The following is a 20,573-nucleotide window of genomic DNA, read 5'->3' on the forward strand; positions in this document are numbered from 1 at the left end:
GAAAGTTTCAGCGTGTGGATTAAGAGAATATGAAGGTGTTATGCTTGGTTTACATTTACGAAATCCACTCGATTTCAGCTGTCAATTCCATTTCTTTAACGTGAAATGAAATCCAATGGATTTCAGATGAGATTTCATTTGACGTATACATAAAGGAATAGACAGTTGAAATCGAGTGGATTTCGTAAATGTAAACCAAGCATTACATCAAATCATGTCAAACATCAAATTTACTCACAATAATGCATTACTGTGAATTGCTTGTTTACATTTTGTATGTGATTTTATTCATAATAACGCATTTTGACAACTGGTATGAAGATCAGCTGTTCTTGGCGTTACACCTTTTATTACACCATGGTACGGACCCAGCAAAAAGTTTTCATCCGTGGATACAGTTTAATCAGTACAAGTGCTGTTAGAGTACATCTTTTCCTATGAATTCAGTTACGAATTTTACAAGAGAACGCGCAGCTAGGATGCACTCTATTTTGCTTCCACAGCACACAACTAGGATGCACTCTGTTTTCGATCCAAATCACTGCTTTTGATGTAGTGTTTTGGATTGCATTTAAAGGCACTCTTAAGCGCTCGGCACATACGGTGCGTTGAGCGTCGCGCTACAACAACCACATGAAAAATGTGTAGTGGTGTTTAACTTTAATGCGTCAGTCATGTTGTTGTTTTTCAAAAAAACTTGGCATCATTCACACATTTTTCATGTGGTTGTTGCAGCGCGACACTCAACGCATTGTATGTGCCGAGCGCTTTAGGATTGTGTTTTAATCAATCTAAAGATGCAGAAAAAGTCAAGCTATTGCGAAATATACCTGAATAAATAAAATTAATTTTTTATTTGTTTAAAACAAGAATATTAAGAACTTTATAACATTAGAACAAATTATAACAATTCGTCATTAAATTTAATCACAACTGAATCTACATCCTCCTACTCTGTATTTTATACAAGCCCACCTGAATTTGCTTCTTCATCCAAAAGGTTTTTTATGTTGCCTTCCCACAGCTTTCGACATGGACTCCAACTCTACTACATTAAGGCCGCGGCACATACGGTCCGTTGAGCGTCGCGTTACAACAACCACAGGAAAACTACAAGAACAAACTTGGCATCACTTACACTTTTGCATGTGGTTGATGTTTTTAACGCGTGACTCGACGCACAACTGAACGTATGTGGCGGGGCCATTAAGCACTTCCGTCTCGTGAATTACCGCAAAAATGATCGTGTTTAGCTTGTATTTCATTAGCTTTGTTCCAGAACTAAAAAGTTTTTACAATTTTTACACATTTTACACGAAAAACCGTTCCCGTTCACAAAAAAGTTGTATAATGTTCACTTCTCTTTAAACCAAAATGGCGCTGAATTACGCTCTCTTTAAAAACTTTTTACTCGACAAATTTAAAGCTGTGTTCCAGAACTAAAAAGTTTTTACAATTTTTACGACTTTTACACATTTTACTCGAAAAAGCGTTCCCGTACACAAAAAAGTTGTAAAATGTTCACTTTTCTTTAAACAAAAATGGCGCTGAACGACGCTCTCTTTAAAAACTTTTTACACGACAAATATGGGCGAGTAAAAAAATAGTAACATGGTTGCCGGACTCTGATTGGCTGATACGCCGACTTTGACATTTGTTCAATTTTTCCGTTCTCGAACTATTTCAAAAAACTTTTGTGTGAGAACAATTTTTTTGCAGTTCTCTCTTTTACGAGTTTTGCTATTAAAAAGTACGGGAACGAAGCTTTTATTTTATAACAAAATTGAAACAGTCTTTTTTGTCCTAACTAGGCGTTTACACCAGACAGTTTGTCTTCAAATACAACTCTGATTTACTAACACATCCATACATTTGTCGACTGTTTTCCTGCTGTCCATCATTTTTTCACAGACAGTCGGGCATGGTACAATAATTCTTAGGTAGGCCACAGCTAACAGCTGATTACAATTTTTTTTTTTGTTATGGCTTAATCTGTCAAAACCGTGTTGACATGCAGAGTTGATATTTATTATTGATCAAAAATTCAACTCTGTTTTGTTTTCATTTCAACATTTCGTTCTTCTTCTTCTTTGTTTACTCACCCGTTATCATTCATCAAAACAATTTTGACGTTTTACGCCATAGCGACAGGGTTGTATTATTTTGGCGATTCTCATACCTGGCCTACCTATGAATTATTGTATCATGCAGTCGGGTTACCAAATTTTTGAAATTTTTGTGAAAAAGAAGTGAGATGATAATTTAAATGTGTTGGAAATAAAAGAATATGTAGGGTAACCCTGCGTTTATACATGACAGGACAGTTGAGTGCATGTATTGATTGTCAAAAATCCAACACTTGCAAAAACAGTTGTAAAATTATGAATGAAAACCATAGATTTCCTTTTGTTTTCCGTTCAGATATTTTGTTTTTGTTCATATTCTTTTATTTTCAACACATTTCAATTATCGTTTCATTTCTTTTTTACAAAAACGTCAAAAATTTTTTAAGCCTACTGTCTTTGAAAATATCATGGACAGCTGGGAGACAAACGACAAATGTATGTATGTGTTAGTAAATCAGAGTTGTATTTGCAGACAGTCTGTCTTGTGTAAACGCCTAGTAAGAAAAAAATGTAGAGATCTCTAAAGCAACTGCTTATAAAATATATCGAACGGAGTGCATTTTTCATAACTCTGTCGGACTACATCGAAAGATGCTGTGAAATCATAACTCCAATTGCATAACTTCCAATTTGTTTTGCTGGGCCCAGCAAAAAGTTTGCATCTGTGATTGCAGTTTAATCAGTACAAGTGTAAAGTACATTTGCCTTGGAGTACATCTTTTCCTACCCAGCAACAAATTTTGGAAGTTGTGCATGTGGAGTTATGATTTCAATACATCCTTCGATGCAGTCCACACGGAGTTATGAAAAATTCACTCCGTTCTATACATTTTATAAGCAGTTGCTTTATGGGTACTTTACACGATATGTTTTTTACATATGTATGCGTTGTCACTTCTCCCATACAAAATGTATATGCAAAGTGACAACTCATATGAAATAAACATATCGTGTAAAGTACCCATTAGAGATTCCTACAAAACAGTTGGTTGATACCTAACCACCGTTGCCGACATCATATCTACAAAAGAGAAACAAGAGTGAATTTATTTCGAATAATTTGTTATAAAATACAGATTACAGTTGTGAAACTTTTTGCCGTAATTTGCAGTTCGAAATTTGCTCGGCTTTCTTTATTCTTCTCTTTTTGTTATGTCAGAAATGAAGCAGGAAAGCAAGGCAAGCATGCGAGGCAGTTTATGTACCCAGGGCATTAGGATGATGAAGAAAAATCAGTTGCGCTTTGATTAACATCCAGTTTCTGTATGTCGAAAGAAGAATGTGTGCGAATGAAACACGCCCGAACTTTAGTTTTCGAAGTAATTTTACCTTTGCTTATGCTTCAAAACAAAAAACAAACAAGAGTTTGGACGTGTTTCTTTCGCACACATTCTTCTTTCGACATACAGAAACAGACAGTAAATGGGAGGAAGTTAGCTCAAATGTGATTGAATTTATAATCAGTTTCTGTATGTCGAAACGAAAATGTGTGCGAATGAAACACGCCCAAACTTAAGTTTTCGAAATATTTTTACCTTTGCTTTTGTTTCAAAACAAATAACCAGTTTAAAAAACACACAAAAGTTTGGGCGTGTTTCATTCGCATACATTTTCGTTTCGACATACAGAAACAGGCTGTTAGTGTAAACTTTTTTAATTTGTGTTTATATAATAAAGCTCTTCGTATTCTTGTTTTATACCCCGTTTATATATAACCGGATTTAACAAACCGACTGGGTTTAAAATGTCAATTCCATTGCTTATATTTCAAACAAATCCTCATAAAGAAGGTTAACCCTGCAAAAAGCTCTAATATAAACAGCATATTAAACAAATAATAAATGCATTTTATTTATTCTGGGTATTTAGCTGTGGCTTGCATTGTTATTGCATCTTTAAACTGACTTAAAACAATCCGTAGAGTGCCTTTAAATTCAATCCAAAAGACTACATCAAAAGCTGTGATTTGGATCGAATGTGATTCTGAAATCTTTTTATTAGGTCGAACTTGGTCTTTAGTCTTTAAATTGGCGTTTACACAAGACAGACTGTCTGCAAATACAACTCTGATTTACTAATACATACAAACATATGGCTAGTTGCCTCGGCATTGTCTGGTAATTTTCGTAGACAGTAAACATGGACATTTTTAAACAAATGAAAACAAAACTATTTCAAATAACAAAAAAGACAACAGGACAGGGATGCAAAATAACAAAACATGTGAACGGAAAACAAAAAGAAATCGACGAGTTTCATTCATAATTTTACAATTGTTTTTGCAGTTGTCTGGACGCCTACGTCACACAGGCAAGTTTTGGGTTTTTGACAATCAATACATGTACTCAACTGTCCTGTCATGTGTAAACGCAGGGTAAGTCAATCAAGAAAGTTGTGTACTCGATTTGCCTCATAACCAAAAGTCGACTTCGATTTTTTTGACTTGTCAACATAAGTCGATAACCGACTTACGTATTCCTATTCTGTTTTCCACCTTCATTCTAAACACATGAGTTTCTTTTGTTTATTCATTCGTAACTGCCAAAACGTCAATCGTGTGGGTTAAAAGAAAAATTGTGGAAACGTTGTGGGAAGGGAAATTTAGGAAAATTTGAACATGATTTTACGGCTAGGAAGATGTGTCTGGCAAACACAGCTAAGGTAAGAAAACATTTTAACATCATCTCCAAGCAATGGACTTTCATAGATAATCCTTCACTAGAGACACTGCCATTCAATACGGACGGAATTCAAACAATCGCTTGCTATTGCATCATGTTGGACGTTCAACAGAGGCACGGACAACACCCGTGTTTCGTCAAATACGCACCTCAGTACAATCGAAAACTGCAACTGGACCTGTTATTCAACCACTGGGAGAAGTTGGAGGAGGTAATGTCCCATCGGAAAATGTTTTCAAAGCCTTAATATTTACTGGAGCGGTAAGTTCTATATGGATGTTTGTCCAGAGAGAGATTGTTAGTTTTGACACGTATTTATTCCAGTTTAGTATTGGGGCTTTTGCTGGGGCCACAATAATGGAATACGAAAACACACGTAACATGATGTTGGAAAAGGCCAGACAGGCAAAGCTGGGATGGATACGAAGAAAACCCAGCGACGATGATCCATGGGACAGCATAAAGCGTGATATCAAACGCTTGTGGGAACGTTTGTCACCGGGAGAAAAGGTTTTTGCTCCAATTTGTGCTTTAAATGTATTGGTATTTGGTTTGTGGCGTGTACCATCGATGAGAGCAACAATGATGAAATACTTTTGCTCAAATCCAGCGGCAAGTAAGTGTATTTCCCTGACGAAATACATCGATAGTTAATAATGAACTTATTTTGGTACTAAGATTATTAATAATAGCCTAGCCTGTTTCAGTACGAAGATTTATTTGTTCGTTTGTTCGAACTACTACCAAACTTCTTTTTTTAATTATTTGATTCATTTTTGTTTCAAGTCAAACAAACAGTTTCTACAAACATTTTCTACAATTTGGCATTAGTTCGAACGAACAAATGAATCGTCGTACTGAAACAGTCCACAAGACTTCTGTGGCCCCCTTAAGACACAACACATAAGCATTATGACATTCTGGCAATGGAAGAAATAGAGTGAAGAGCAAGTATGACCTAATTCAAATGTGGTTGTGGGAGGGAGTCCGTTTTTCTTTTACGCGGGATGAAGGCAGAATTCCATGCTGCTTATGTATCTCCGTGCTGTACTCGGCTTTTTTTCAATAATTCAAACATTTAAACTTTTTTACAAGTTTTCGTGTATTCTTATTTGCAGAAGCGGTTTGCTGGCCCATGTTCCTATCAACGTTTAGTCATTATTCGGCTTTCCACTTGTTCGCCAATATGTATGTGCTGCACAGTTTTTCAAATTTGGCTGTGTTATCTCTGGGAAAGGAACAATTTTTGGCTGTGTACTTAAGTGCAGGTGTAATAGCGAGCTTAGCCAGTGTTCTATATAAAGCCCTTACTGTACAAGCTGGCCTCTCCATAGGAGCGGTAATATGTTAATTTACTTTTCCATTTTTTTTTGGAAATATTCTATAATTTTGATTATTTGTTTTGATTTTAGTCTGGGGCTATAATGGCAGTACTGGCCTATGTATGTGCTCAATATCCCGATACCCAATTGAGTATATTGTTTTTGCCGATGTTAACATTTTCTGCGGGAACTGCCATTAAAGTTATTATGGGTATTGATCTAGCTGGTTGCATAATGGGTTGGAAATTCTTTGATCATGCAGCTCATTTAGGTGGTGCAATATTTGGATTGTAAGTTGTTTTGTGGATTAGAGAAAAAATTTCCTGCACATAACACAATTTTTAATATTTTTAGATTTTGGACATTTTATGGGGCAGAACTTTGGCAAAAACGTGTTCCCTTGTTGACAATGTATCATGACTGGCGTAAAACGAAATAGGTAATTTGGGACAAGCGTTAATAAATAACACATCAGATTAGTGCAAATAAATAAAACAAACAACTGTACATAAATGTATTAGAAAATATTTTTATGGAAATAAAAATACTATTTTATAACATGTTAATTAATAATGCCTATTCTATCATATTTTGTAAAGAAATTTTATTCCCAAATTTAATTCTAAATGATGTTCAACATTAATTTTGATTTTCATTGCTGTCTTCACTCTTCATTATTTTATACTGTTGTTCGTTAAATTTCAAACGGTATTTCAGTTCAGATATTCTATGATTAAGCTTATTTCTCAACTCTTCCAGGGTTTCATATTCTGGTGCATAAGATATGTGTAAGATGCCACCATAAAACTCTTTGGCATCTAAATATTTTTTTGCTTTTCGAGCATCAAATATTTTCTTAAATTTGATCCAAAATACTTCGGTAAATGCCTCTAATTCTGCTCCTTTTTCCACAAGTTCGCTGGTGACATTATGGACATGACACAGTTCGCCAAACTTACGAAAACTCTGTTTTAATTCATTGTAAAGATTAATTTTAGGAACTCCAAAACAAAGTAAATGCGACGATTCATTGGCAACAGTATAAACCTGGAATATGTTGGCGGAATTTAAAATCATTATCATTAATAATTCAAATAAAGGTACCTTAACAGCTTTAAGTTCCCTTCCTTGTCTATATTTTAGTCTCGTTGTGCAGTACCTATATTGTTTGTGATGGACAATGTCGTCGCTAGTACTCATGGTAATCTGGGCATTCGGTCTATAACAAGGTGTAATAAATTGTACCAAAATATGTTTTGATTACAAGGGAAATAAACAAAAACTACAAATGAATGAAGACAAATTGGAACAAATTTCCTTTACCGACCCTTCGCCGAAAAAATTCCTTTAAATCGTAAGTTTTCTTAAGTAGTAAATTTGTAAATTTGGGATTTAAGACTTGAACAAACTTTTTTTGAAATCATAAATTTTCCCCAAGTAAACAAGGGAATTTACGGAACTTCGGAGGCCTATATCTCGGTAAGTATACATTTCCCCAACAAAAGAAATACATCGTTGGAATCGGCATGAAAAGCACTATCTGTGGTGATTTTCTCATAATTTTCTGCGGTGGGTCGGTAAAGGAAAGATATGCCGACAAATTAGGTCTGTACGATAACTCAAAACTTTGTACAATTTTTTACAAAATGCTGTTCGATAATAAACTTGTTCAGTAAAAGAGAACTGAGAAGAACTTGCAAGTAGTTGCAAGAACTTGCAAAGTTATCGAACAGGCCTATTAACATGTCACAGTAATGGCTATATCACACCATATGCTTTTTCACATGTATGTTGTCACTTTGGGTATATAATATACAGACCAGCTGATATCATACATGTGAAAAAGCATATGGTGTGTTATAGCCATAACCAAGGTAGATGTAAAGTTCTGCTTTGATGAAAGTTTTTTGCGAAGAGTTCAATTTTCAACAAATTGTTTTGACAGTTCATGCTCGATCAGCTTGATTATTGTGATATGCAAATTGCTGACTCAATGAAATTGTAATATATTTCACTATTTGGTTATTATATTCTAGTTAAATTGATCTCACGCACAAGTACAAATTTAAGCAAGTACCTCTAGTGTTACCCTTGGTAGAAGTCTATATTTTTTGGATTAAATATTTGCTTGGTCCCTCCTTTAAACTAAGTAAAGTTTGAAGCCCACGAGAATAGTACAGACTTGGTCTGTTTGCCTTAGAAAAAGTCTATATTTAAATTCGGAATATTCTGGGCAGATCCTAATAAATTCTGACAATTTGAAACCAATTGATTGTCACTCACACTTGGTTTATAACACCATGTCGTTGCCATACTTGCTGCTATAAATAGCTCCTTAAATGTTAACGTGTGTTAAAATAATAAAGTCAGACGACACCCGTTCTTCGTTCTTCGAAAATAAATTTTCCGTGAATGGCTACAAGAGATGTGTATTTTTCGCTGATATGAATGCAACCTGTTAAGGTAGAAACAGAATCCGCTCGTTGCTTGCTTGTCCTGCTTTCCAAATGTCAAATTATATGGGGAACGTCGGCGGAATTGCGATGAGGCTCTGGCATTCCCTTTTAAACTGATATTTCGAAAGCAAGCCAAGCCAGAGGAGAAATCCAGTCGGCAGCACGCCGCCGAGTTTGTCGGCTAAAAATCGCCAGTCGTCAAATCGGTAGAAACGGCTCGTGCCGATAATTTTCAGCAAAAAGCCATGAAATTTCGCGATATACATAGTCCCGGTCCACACTAGACTGATTTCATTGTAAAAATTTCATGAAATTTTCCTTTCTTAGTAATTTTATGAACTTTCTGTAGTGGGGAATTTGATCTAAAAACCTCTAATTTCATGAAATTTTTTAATGAAATTCATTCTAGTGTGTACCGGGACAATGTTTAAACTACATGTTAACTAAGTCCGTGTTTAGACACACGGGAAAGTAAATTCAGTTTTTAGGCAATAGGGGGTAGGAAAGAGTTTTGAGGAGCTCTTTCCTCTCCGTTCTCTCCCAAAAACTCAATTTACTTTCCCGAGAAACTTGTGTGTCTAAACACAGACTAAGCTGAAATTTAGCCGCGAGTCGGTAAACAAGTCGGCGCGCCGCCGCCGATTGTCTTGCATAGACGTAAGCGAGGAGCCGAAAAAATCGGTCTGCTTCGTTGTCTGAGCCAAGCAAGGAGTAAAGCGGAGTACACACGATCAGTTTTGACTGTCGATTTTTCGGAATTATCGATAACTGTCCAACCGTCCAGCAACCACAAAATATTTTGCGGTTGCCTGATGACTAACAAAAGTGAACGGCCACACCCGCAAGCAACCGATTATTTGAACAAAACTGACAGTCACACCTGATCGTGTGTACCCCGCTTAAAGCTGACAACAAAGCTATGGCACTATCGATTATTTTTTAAAAATTCGATATCAATGTCGATGGTCAGACTAGCAAGGTTTCTTGAAACCAATTTCGTTAAAATTTCTTTTCAAGTTTCGTTAGTGTCCACACACGTTAACGTGAAATTTCAGATTTTTTCGTTTCCTCTTTATTTTACCATTCGCGTTTGTTGTGTTTCTCATACCAATAAAAACAAAACAAACATAAATAAACTAAAAACAGCACAAAATAATTAACATTTATAATTAAATTAATATTAATACATAGTTAAATTTTCACTATTTCATTAATTTAATGTTTTTATTAAATCTTTTTATGCTTGCTTTGTTCTTAACGTTTGCTTGAGAAAATAAAAATGGAAGAAAAAATCTTGCAACGAACAACAAGAAGAGGCAACACAACAAACACAGAAAACCATGTACATGGGTTTCACTACTTCATACCCCTCGCCTATAAACTTGACGTCGCCATGTTGAAATCGTGCTAGTCTGACCATCGACAATAGTAGTCACTAGAGCTGGCAAACCATCGATATTCCCAACATTAGATATTTTCGATATAATGTTTTAAAATATCGATTACTATCGATATTATCGTTAAGTTGTCATCTCCATTAATTTGGAGATGAAAATGTCGGAATTGTCAATGATTTTCTTGAAATTATGCAAAAGTAGTTCACAGAAATGTAAAGGGGAATAAACAACTGCTTTTATTTTATAAAAAAGGTAAAAAATACATTTTATTTTACCAAAAAATGTGTACGTGTGACTACGGACTTACTTTCTTACACGCGCATAACCGAAAAGCAGCGAAATGTCTATTTATTTCAGGTTAGGGGTTTTTATTCCGATAATATCGATAGGCAAAACTATCAATCGATATTGAATTTTTAAATAATAATCGATATTATCGACAGTGCCATCGATTTTTTGCCAGCTCTAGTAGTCACACATACTTTCTCATAAAAGTATATTGTATTTTTTACTAAATAAAAGTAATTGTTTTTTCTCCTTTATTTTTCTGCCATTACCGCCATTTTTATTTCCAAATTAACGATAATATCGATAGCTATTATGAAATGAAAAATGGGAAATATCATGGCAGTGCCATCGTAAAATTTAGAATATGTTATGTCAAAACTTTCTTTATGTTGTTGGGAAAATTACAACAAAAATAATTTTTTATAAAGGGATTTGACTTTTCACAAAGACATAAAGTAATAAAAACCTGACAAAATGCATGCAACAAAAAAATGTTTACGAAACTTTGTATAGAAACATTACCCTTAACAGGTTGCAGTTAATTCAAAATCGCAACCAAGGAGGCACATTTCATGTAATGGTATCAGAAACGAAATTTATGAATTCAAGGATCTATTCAAGAATAATTCCATGTCAATTGGATCGGTAAATTCGGTTAAATACGTAAAAATGTATAAAAGAAAAAAATTTATATCACCATATCGTAACATAACATTATGTTAAATTCAAAAGCCATTCACTGAAGAATGATAGCAAAAGAAATGTCTTATCTTGTTGTATTTATGTCTTTGCTTTTCATATTCGATCAGCTGGTGTGATACCACTACCTGGTAGTTCTGCCATGGGAAATATCTATTGTTGGGAATATCGATTATTTACCAGCTCTAGCAAGGAGCTCATTCTGTTTCTACCTTTATATTTTTAGAGAAGCTGGCAACCCATGAAAATAAAGGCAATATTACACCATGTGTTTTCCTTGTGTATGTTTTAAATTTTTTCATCTACATGTTGAACACGTAGGTGACCCCTAAAAGAAATATCGTATATCAAAATCATGGTGGAATAAGAAGCAGTTACATCACATCATACCAAACTTTAAATTAGGTCACAATAATTTATTATTGTAAATAGTTTGTTTACATTTTGTATGTGTTTTTATTCACAATAATGAATTTTGACAACTAGCGTCCAAAAATGATGTGGGGAATCATTTGTGTTCTTTTCGTTTAAGGCTATATTACACTAGCATCAATCTCGTATGTTATGACACGTTACCATTTGTTACCATTTTTAAACTGCAAAGCGTTCCTTAACCACGAAAAGTGGCAAAAGTGGAAGCAATTTTTAAGAGAGCGAGAGAGGAGAGAGAACGAAAATGGCTTTCTCTTCTACCACAGGCTACCAGACAAATTTCTGCAGGTAAAAATGGCAGAATTGATTTCTTGACTTTTGTTTGACGATTATTTCACAATGAAGAAGAAAATGGAAGAAAAACAGAAGAAAAAGTCGAACGCTGACAAAACTAAATTTAACACTGTGAAATAAAAGACGAAAATTGATTTTTTATGTTTCTTTTTGACATTGCTGCCAGATCTACCAATTTCCGTTCCTTTACTTTTCTGGTAAATATGTTCATGAGAGAGCAATTTTTACACTTTTCTCTTATACCACTCTTAAGGCCTGGGTACATAAGCTGCTCTGCCTGATTGCCTTGCTTTCCTGCTTCATTTTTGACATAATAAAAATAAAAGAATAAAGAAGGCCGAGGAAATTTCGAACTGGGTTGCCCTTTTCTTTTTTATTCTTTTATCAGAAGTAAGCAAGGTAAGCTGGCAAGGCAGCTTATGTACACAGGCCTTCACTTCTGCCTTTAAGGCCGTAACTCAATCAGCTCGTTGCTTGCTTTCGAAATGTCAAAATTATTTCTTCATGATGCCGATTTTGTTGGTATCACACATCGAAGTGTGGCATTTTTGCGCCAGCGATCATATGTTTACAAAGAAGTATTTTGCACATTTAAAATGGAAACAATCAAGTCAACGCCAATTATTGTTGTTAAAAATTATTGTGTTGTGTGAAATGAACGGTCAGAATGAAGTCACAAATATCAAGCCGAATAAGAATTCCAAAGTTAAAAAAATCTTATACCCCGGTTACACTATTGAAGGTTAACCCACTGGGTTTAATAGATCCAGTGGGTTAATCTTTGCTGGTTACACTTAGCTTTTCGAGGATATAAACTGTCAGCTGATGTTGGTTTACGTATACATACAAAATAACTAATAAAGTCGTGTTTAACACTTTTACAATTTCTCGCATGAGATATCGTCCCCACTTTGCTCATATTGGTATATTTTACACACAGGGATACATTTTTGTATCAAGGTATCAAGCGTACTTTTTGTTAAAAAAGTGTCTAATGTAAAAAAATAAATAATTTTATGATTTTCAAATAACTTTAGATTTGTTAACTCCATAAAATCTCATGCGACCAATCGTAAACGTGTAAAACACGACAAACTCTGTTGCAAAAACAGTTGCAACTTTTGGTACTTTTTGAGTAGAGTTGGATTTTTTTGCACAAATACCGAATACAACACTGTATATTTGGTGGATTTATGCCGGATAAACCCAGTCGTGAGAGGATTTAATTTTTGTATGGCAAATCTGGTCAGATTTGACCAGATTAAGCAATAAATCCTCATAAAGTGGGTTAACCCGGCAAAAAACTGTAGTGTAACCGCACTATTAACTTCGACGCCTGAAATCTTGCTTTGTTGAGGGCTGTGTTATTGAAAACAGTAATATTTAATTTCTCGCTTTTACGTCAAGATAACAAAGCAAGCAACAAAATCCATTGAATTTCTACCTTATACGGCGTTTAGATTATAGTTTTTTGCAGGGTTAACCTTCTTTATGAAGATTTATTTGAAGTATACACAATGGAAATGACATTTGAAACCCAGACCCACTGGGTTAACCCGGTTATATGTAAACGGCCTATTAAAGACCTCAGAGCATATTTTGTATTTGTTGTGTTTCTTTACTTGCCTGAGGTTACCATTTTTAACCTGCAGATCGTTCCTTAAGGCCTCGGCACATACGGTCCGCTGAGCGTTGCGTTACAACAACCACATGAAAACTTCAAAAACAAACTTGGCATCACTTACACATTTTTCATGAGGTTTTTGTTTTGACGCGTGACGCGACTCACAACGGACCGTATGTGCTGAGGCCTTTAACCCCAAAAAATTGGTAAATTTGGAATCAATCTTTTGGCCTGTTCCCGTACTTTATAAAGTGGTAAAAGTCGTAAACGATTTTCATATAAATTTTGTGTACGGGAACGCAAAATGTGTAAAAGTGATAAAAATTGTAAAAACTTTTTAGTTCTAGAACAGAGCTTTTAAGAGAGAGAAAACAAAGATGGCGCTCTCATTTACCCTGCGTTTACAAATGACAGGACAGTTGACTTCATGTATTGATTGTCAAAATCCCAAAACTTGCCTGTGTGACGTAGGCGTCCCGACAACTGCAAAAACAGTTGTAAAATTATGAATGAAAATCATCGATTTCTTTTGGGTTTCCGTTCACTTATTTTGTTTTTGTACATATTCTTTTGTTTTCAGCACATTTGAATTATCATCTCACTTTTTTCACAAAAATGTCAAAAATTTGTTAACCCGACAGTCTTTGAGAAAATGATGAACAGCTGGGAGACAAACGACAAATATATGTATGGGTTATGGGTACTTTACACGATATGTTTTTTACATATGAGTTGTCACTTCTCCCATACAAAATGTATATGCAAAGTGACAACTCATATGTAAAAAACATATCGTGTAAAGTACGCATTAGTAAATCAGAGTTGTATTTGAAGACAAACTGTCTGGTGTAAACGCTTAGTTACCACAGGCTACCAGACAATTTCTTCGGGTAAAAATGGTAGAACTGATTGTTCGACATTTGATTGAAAATTATTTGGCAATAAAGCAAAAAAATTAACAAAAACAAAAGAAAAAAGCGAACGCCGACAAAACAAAATTAAAAATAGTGAAATAAAAGGTGAAAATAAAATTTTTAAGTTTCTTTTTGACATTGTAACCAGATTCACCATTTTTTCGTTCCTTTACTTTTCTGGTAAAACTGGCCATGAGAGAGCAATTTTGACAGTTTTCCCTTTTACCATTAAAAAAGTAAAGGAACAAAGCTATTCTCCCACAAGTATCCTTTTTGCCAAACCCTAACACATCAAAAACTATAAATAAATATGTTTTTTCGATTTTAGTCTTTATTTATTCATTTTTTTGGATAATTAAGAAACTGTAATTTCAATAAACTTAAATAATTTATCAATCTTCTCCTCCAATTGTTGGTTTTGTTTTTTTTTTTTGTTTTAATTCATGAAAAATTATGCTATTCACAAGTAAGTGAATTTTTTTTAAATTTGTTGTTTTATACATTTAAGTTTTTTTTTCGGCTTTGTTTTTTTTTTTTTGTATGTGTTATAATAAAATATGATTTTATTTTTTATGTTGTTGTGTGGACAATCATATCATTCAATTTGGTTTTGTATAAATTATAGGCATAACTTTGTTTTGCACGAAACTCTTTAGCAGAGTTTCAATTGCGTGTGTGTGCGAAAAGTTCACACGAGACTAGTGTTTGTGTTCTTCTGCTTCTTCTCTTATGGCTGCTGTTCACACATAAAAATGTCGTTTTGTATAAAGCAAAGATTTAGTTTTTTTTTGTTATGTTGGGTTTTCTCCATTTTGATTTAATGACATTTTTGGTACGTAAAAATGTGGTTTTTAGTGAAAAATGTTTTAGTTATACTTTTTTGTGATTTTTTTTTTGGTATAATTTATGATGAGATTTGTGTGATTTTGTTTTATGAAAATGTTTTTTGTTTTCTTTTTTGGTTTTAGAAAAAGGAAGCAATGTTTGCTGATGTATATTACAACATAAATTTTAAAAGGAATTATTTGAAAATAAGTGTGAAGAAAAAGGAAAAATGGACTAAACAAGTAATCAAATAACTTTTAGACCATGTATTTATGGTACATTGATAATCACAAGTGATTTTTTTCGAATTTAGTTGAAATATTTGGTAATATGAAAATAAAGTAGAGGTTTGGCTGGAAGTAGTAGTGGGAGAATAAAATTAAAAAAAAAATTAATTGTTTACTTACCATTAAGGAGTTGGGAGTACCAAAGAGGGGAAAAGTACAAAACATACACGATGGGGTGTAAGAAAAAATTGGGCGGAAACCTATACATTGCAGTTTGTTGTTTGTTTTTGATAATTAAACATTTATGTTATTTTACATTCATTTAAACAATTAGTGGTTGCTTGTGTTGTTTGTGACATCGATAAAAACACAGAGATTTGAATTAAAAATACACATATTTTCCACTTTTATACAAAAAATCGCTCACTCATATAGCTAGAATGGCAATACAATAAATTTCCCTCATCCCAGAAAACCTTTACACAAATGGTATGGTAACTCTTTTATAAAAGAAATAAACAATTGATAAAATCTATAGTATACTTTTAGGAGTCTTTGTTAAATAAAGGAAAAACAATCAGGTATTTTCATTTTAATGGCGCGTTTAGACTTCTCTCGAATACGTTATGATAAATTACATCGATTTATGAAATCATCCTTCAGATAAACCGAGATAGTAAACGCTGATCTAAACGTATGTATATCAATCAAAGTCGATACCAAATAAAAAAACATTCTTGCTAGGAATGCTGATGCTACAAATTACACTTTGGACATCAGTCAATATGCGTTGAAAATCTAATGCTAGGTTTACATTTACGAAATCCACTCGATTTCAACTGTCAATTTCATTACTTAAACGTCAAATGAAATCCAATGGATTTCAGATGAGTTTTAATTTGACGTATACGCAAAGGAATTGACAGTTGAAATCGAGTGGATTTCGTAAATGTAAATAAGGCATAAGGCGCAATACTACAATGAAATCCCTCTCACTTCCATCAAGTTCCAAAAAAATCTCCTTAATTACTTTATGATAATATGGCTTAAGTCTGGCTGCGGGACTTCACTCGGATCGTTCTGAAATCTTCACATCACTGTTATGCTTGGTTTACATTTACGAAATCCACTCGATTTCAACTGCCAATTCCTTTGCGTATACGTCTAATGAAAACTCATCTGAAATACATTGGATTTCATTTGACGTTTAAGCAAAGGAATTGACAGTGGAAATCGAATGGATTTCGTAAATGTAAACAAAGCATTAGCCATATTTTAACTTATAAAAAAGAGTTTTATTACAGGGTAATTCGATAAGTTCCGACAATATGATCGCTAATGATTTGAACCTCAGCTTACGATGTCCTGGACACAAGAATGATGTCGGTTTGGGAAGGAAAGGGAAGACTTGTAGATATTAATAGCCCCTTCCTCTTGCATAGAAAGCTTAAAAGGGGGTATTGCGCGAACGTCAACGTGATAATCTGACCACACCTATGCTGTTGTGTACTTAGCCAATCTACCACAACATTTTCAAAGGGGAGACTTGTCGAGCATATTGCGAAACCACTTGTAGACAGACAAGTGTTACATTTCGAAGATTGGTTGGTTTTTGCCACCACTGAAAATGTGAACACAAAATAAATTTTTTATCTGGGGGAAGTTTGGGCACTTCTCGTTATATGTATGTCTACAGGGCCACCTTCTATAGATCAAAGGCGAACCAAGTATGTCTGAATTCGGGATTGCTGCCGAATTTATACGAGTTTTCGTTAGACTGGTTTCCCATGTTCGTCGACTATAGGGTCGGTCACCTTCTATAGTTCAATAAGATCAAAGGCGACCCAAGTATCCCCGAATTCGGGCCGATTTCCCATGTTCATCGACTATAGGGTCACCCTCTATAGTTCAATAAGATCAAAGGAGACACAAGTTTGTCCCAATTCGGGATTACTGCTAAATTTATACGACTTTTCAGGATAACTTTAACTGAAACAAATCTTTCAGAACCGATGAAGGTTTTAGACAGGGTGACACAGCAGTCTATCTTTTGGCCTATTTAGCATAATAGTGGAAAATACCACGGGTGTCGAACATAGTGCCATGTTGCAGGCACACATTGAAAAATTGTGTCCGCCAAAGCCCTGACGATGTAAAGTCCTTCTCAAAGAGACAAAATCATGGCGCAACACTGATTATGGTTATGCCTCTATCTTACGACGATCCGGATTTCAACTGGGATCGGAGGTAATCAGTGATTACATATCACCACACAGTTACACTTCGACGAGGTTGGTGTACGAATACCCCACAGGGAGGCCGGCCTGGACCCACAATTCCCCACCTCTACTCGGTATGGAGGTTTATACCGACGGCTCCAAGATGGAAATGGGAACAGTTGCAGGCGTCTACAGCGATACCCTCAATTTACGGCTCTCATATAGATTGAACGAGCAGCATTCTAGTGTATTCCAGGCCCAAATCTTTGCAGTCAAGAAAGCAGCAGAGTTGATAAGCAATAAAAAAAGGGGACATAACTGGACCGGTGACTATCTACGTGGATAGTCAGGCGGCCCTTAAATCACTTAAATCCCACTCAATCAAGTCTGATGCGGTCTTGGACTGCAGGAAAGCTATGGAAGACCTAAAATCAATCATTACCTTATGCTGGGTCCCGGGTCACTGCAATATCGAAGGCAATGAGATAGCGCCTGAGCTGGCACGTAACGGATCGGAGTCAATCGACAACTCTATCAAGCCACCCTTGTGTCATTTCATGTGGCAGCTAGAACAAGTTTACCGGGACAAGGCTGGTCAGATTTGGAACAATGAACCCAACGGAGAACTATATCCCTTATCTCCATGAAGAAATCCGATCTGAAATTAATGGTTGGAACAATCACAGGACACTGCAGAATAAGATCTCTAACCTGCAGATGGGATAGAGACGACACTACCGACTACTGTAGATTATGCGAAGATGAAGAAGAGACGGAGACGATTGAGCACTTATTATGTCGTTGTCCAGTGCTCATGACCAGGAGACTTCGAACGGTGGGTGAACCCACCACAACATCTCTGACAACATTCTGTCAAGTCGAGCCAAGACGAAACTGCTTCTTTTGGCCAAATGTTTAAAATTGCTTCAACGAGAACCAACCAATGCGCCTTAGCATGGCAAACTCTCCTCTCTCGCCCTTATATCTAAAACATCCTTTTCAATGACTTCTCTACCATTAATACTCTTTTACTCCATTACCTTGCTTAATTCTTTCCTTGACATCTATTCTTCTTTTCCATGTAATATACATTTCTTCTCTTTCAAACCCCCCTACAGGATGAACACAATGGACCATAAGGTCTCCGAGTGAAGTGGCTGTCCAATATGACAGCTACGCGTCCTTTAACCTAACCTAAAGTCCTTAATGGGGTATCAACGAGCAAAACTTCTTCCTCGTCTACCTCATTCTGTTGAGGTTTCAGAAGTTTGGAGTCAAGCAAATGGATGAGCAGAAAACGGATAACTGAAATTATACACCAACCATAATATTTGAGTCGCTACAACAACAAACAATTCGTGTTATTGTACACACTACGTAAATAAGCAAATGAGAATGAGAGAATTAGTCAGGACAGTCGAGATCATGGCACAATATGAAGGTACAGCGCCAAAAACAGCTGATTTTCAGACTAGTTGTCAAAATGCATTATTGTGAATAAAATCTCATACAAAATGTAAACAAGCAATTCACAGCAATGCATTATTTTGATCAAATTTGACGTTTGGTATGATTTGATGTAACACCTTCTTATTCCACCATGGTTGAGATTGAATATCGGCGTCGAATGAATCGTGAGCATTACCAGCTATACACCGAGATTGTTATAAACATCGACAGGAAATCCATATGAATATAGCGTCTTAAAATAGATTGAAAAAGTAGCGTAAAAATATCGCCGCCGTTAGGCTGTTTGCATGTTCAGTCTAGGGAACAAAATATGGGATTTGCGTAAAAAGCATTACTTTTCTCCACCTGATGGTTTGAGCCATGGTACAATAACTCATAGGTAGGCCAGGTATGAGAATCGCCAAAAAAATACAACCCTGTCGCAATGGCTTAAAACGTCATGTTTTGATGAATGATAACGGATGAGTAAACAAAGAAGAAGAAGAACGAAATGTTGAAATGAGAACAAAACAGAGTTGAATTTTTTGATCAATAATAAATATCAACTCTGAAAGTCAAAACGGTTTTGACAGATTAAGCCATAACAAAAAAAAAAAATTGTAATCAGCTGATAGCTGTGGCCTACCTAAGAATTATTGTACCATGGTTTGAGCCATGGATTTAATGCGTACTAAGACAACCAATTCGGACAAGACATTTACAGCCCAATTATGAACGGCCTCTCACCGTGAGTTTTCTCTTTCTCGCCTCCTCCCCTATTATAAACATCATATCGCCGTGAGTGATGTTATGTTCTCACTGTTCCCTTATTATAAACAACAAGAGGGTGAGCAAAACTCACGTTCGTGAAAAAATTAGCTATTACAAATGTAAAAAAAGTGAGAAAAAGAGGCAAATTTCTGCTGAAATTTCTCACTACCGAAATCAAAGTGAGTTGAACAAAAAAATTTAAGTGTGAACATTTATTTTAAAAAATACGAATATTTTGTATCTGTAATGATAATTAATTGTATTTTAGGTTGAAAGTAACAAAAAATAATAAGAGATTTTTTATGTTGTGAGGTTATTGTTGACCTTTGGACGCTATTTTCTTTGGTTTTAATTTGGCTTGAGGTCAACAAATGGGCGTTTTTGTTTTTATTCTTATAAAAAGAAAGAAATATCATTATTATAAATTTCTACCATAATGTTTATAGTTGCATAAAACGAATGTTCTTGTTTTTTAAAGCTTAGGACATTGACCGCTAACATTTTTTCAGAGTTCTTTACGAATTCGGTCTGAATCTCTGAATTCTTTCAGAATTTGGTACAAAATTGGGTCTACCTTCAGTTCCAAGAATGGCATGTAACTATCCACTGGAGTTATATGACTAGGTTTGGCATCGCACCATTAAAAGACGCAGAGTGCTGTGCATGGTGCTATCAATATTTGCCTAAGAATTTAGACGACTGCAATATCCCAAGTATAGTTGAGCAAAAACTACTCTGGTTTGTTGTGGACTTTATTCACACTATATTTGTTTACATTAGAACCTGCGACTATGTGAAAGCTATTCAAAACTACTTGAAATGCTTGTTGAGCAAGGGATTCTATCCAGT

The 20,573-nt window shown here is 35.1% G+C and overlaps 2 protein-coding genes across 2 annotated transcripts; one reads left to right on the forward strand and one right to left on the reverse strand.

The window, feature by feature from the left end:
* The first annotated feature begins 4,627 nt into the window (after nucleotides 1–4,627).
* rho-7 (rhomboid family intramembrane serine protease rho-7) lies at nucleotides 4,628–6,695 on the forward strand. Its single transcript, XM_073957092.1, has 6 exons — nucleotides 4,628–4,787; nucleotides 4,849–5,068; nucleotides 5,132–5,423; nucleotides 5,926–6,146; nucleotides 6,220–6,419; nucleotides 6,484–6,695. The coding sequence occupies exons 1-6, from the start codon at nucleotides 4,744–4,746 to the stop codon at nucleotides 6,566–6,568; spliced, it is 1,062 nt and encodes a 353-aa protein (XP_073813193.1). The 5' UTR covers nucleotides 4,628–4,743; the 3' UTR covers nucleotides 6,569–6,695.
* Nucleotides 6,641–7,375, reverse strand: LOC141387433 (RNA-binding protein 48). The gene is made up of 2 exons (XM_073957094.1): nucleotides 7,234–7,375; nucleotides 6,641–7,176 (listed from the first exon to the last, which is right to left on the reverse strand). Exons 1-2 carry the CDS (start codon nucleotides 7,327–7,329, stop codon nucleotides 6,769–6,771), a joined length of 504 nt encoding a protein of 167 aa, XP_073813195.1. The 5' UTR covers nucleotides 7,330–7,375; the 3' UTR covers nucleotides 6,641–6,768.
* Between the last annotated feature and the right edge of the window lie 13,198 nt (nucleotides 7,376–20,573).

The sequence above is a fragment of the Musca autumnalis genome, unplaced genomic scaffold (assembly GCF_047663935.1).
Source record: "Musca autumnalis isolate F117 unplaced genomic scaffold, ASM4766393v1 scaffold_5, whole genome shotgun sequence".
Lineage (NCBI taxonomy): Eukaryota > Metazoa > Arthropoda > Insecta > Diptera > Muscidae > Musca > Musca autumnalis.

Bases quoted from the DNA above. Each gene is read 5' to 3' on its own strand.
- rho-7 (XM_073957092.1), top strand. From the start codon at position 4,744: ATGATTTTACGGCTAGGAAGATGTGTCTGGCAAACACAGCTAAG. The intron at 4,788-4,848 runs GTAAGAAAACAT...ATCCTTCACTAG, and splicing joins GTCTGGCAAACACAGCTAAG to AGACACTGCCATTCAATACG. The intron at 6,420-6,483 runs GTAAGTTGTTTT...TAATATTTTTAG, and splicing joins GGTGGTGCAATATTTGGATT to ATTTTGGACATTTTATGGGG.
- LOC141387433 (XM_073957094.1), bottom strand. From the start codon at position 7,329: ATGAGTACTAGCGACGACATTGTCCATCACAAACAATATAGGTACTGC. The intron at 7,177-7,233 runs GTACCTTTATTT...AACATATTCCAG, and splicing joins GGGAACTTAAAGCTGTTAAG to GTTTATACTGTTGCCAATGA.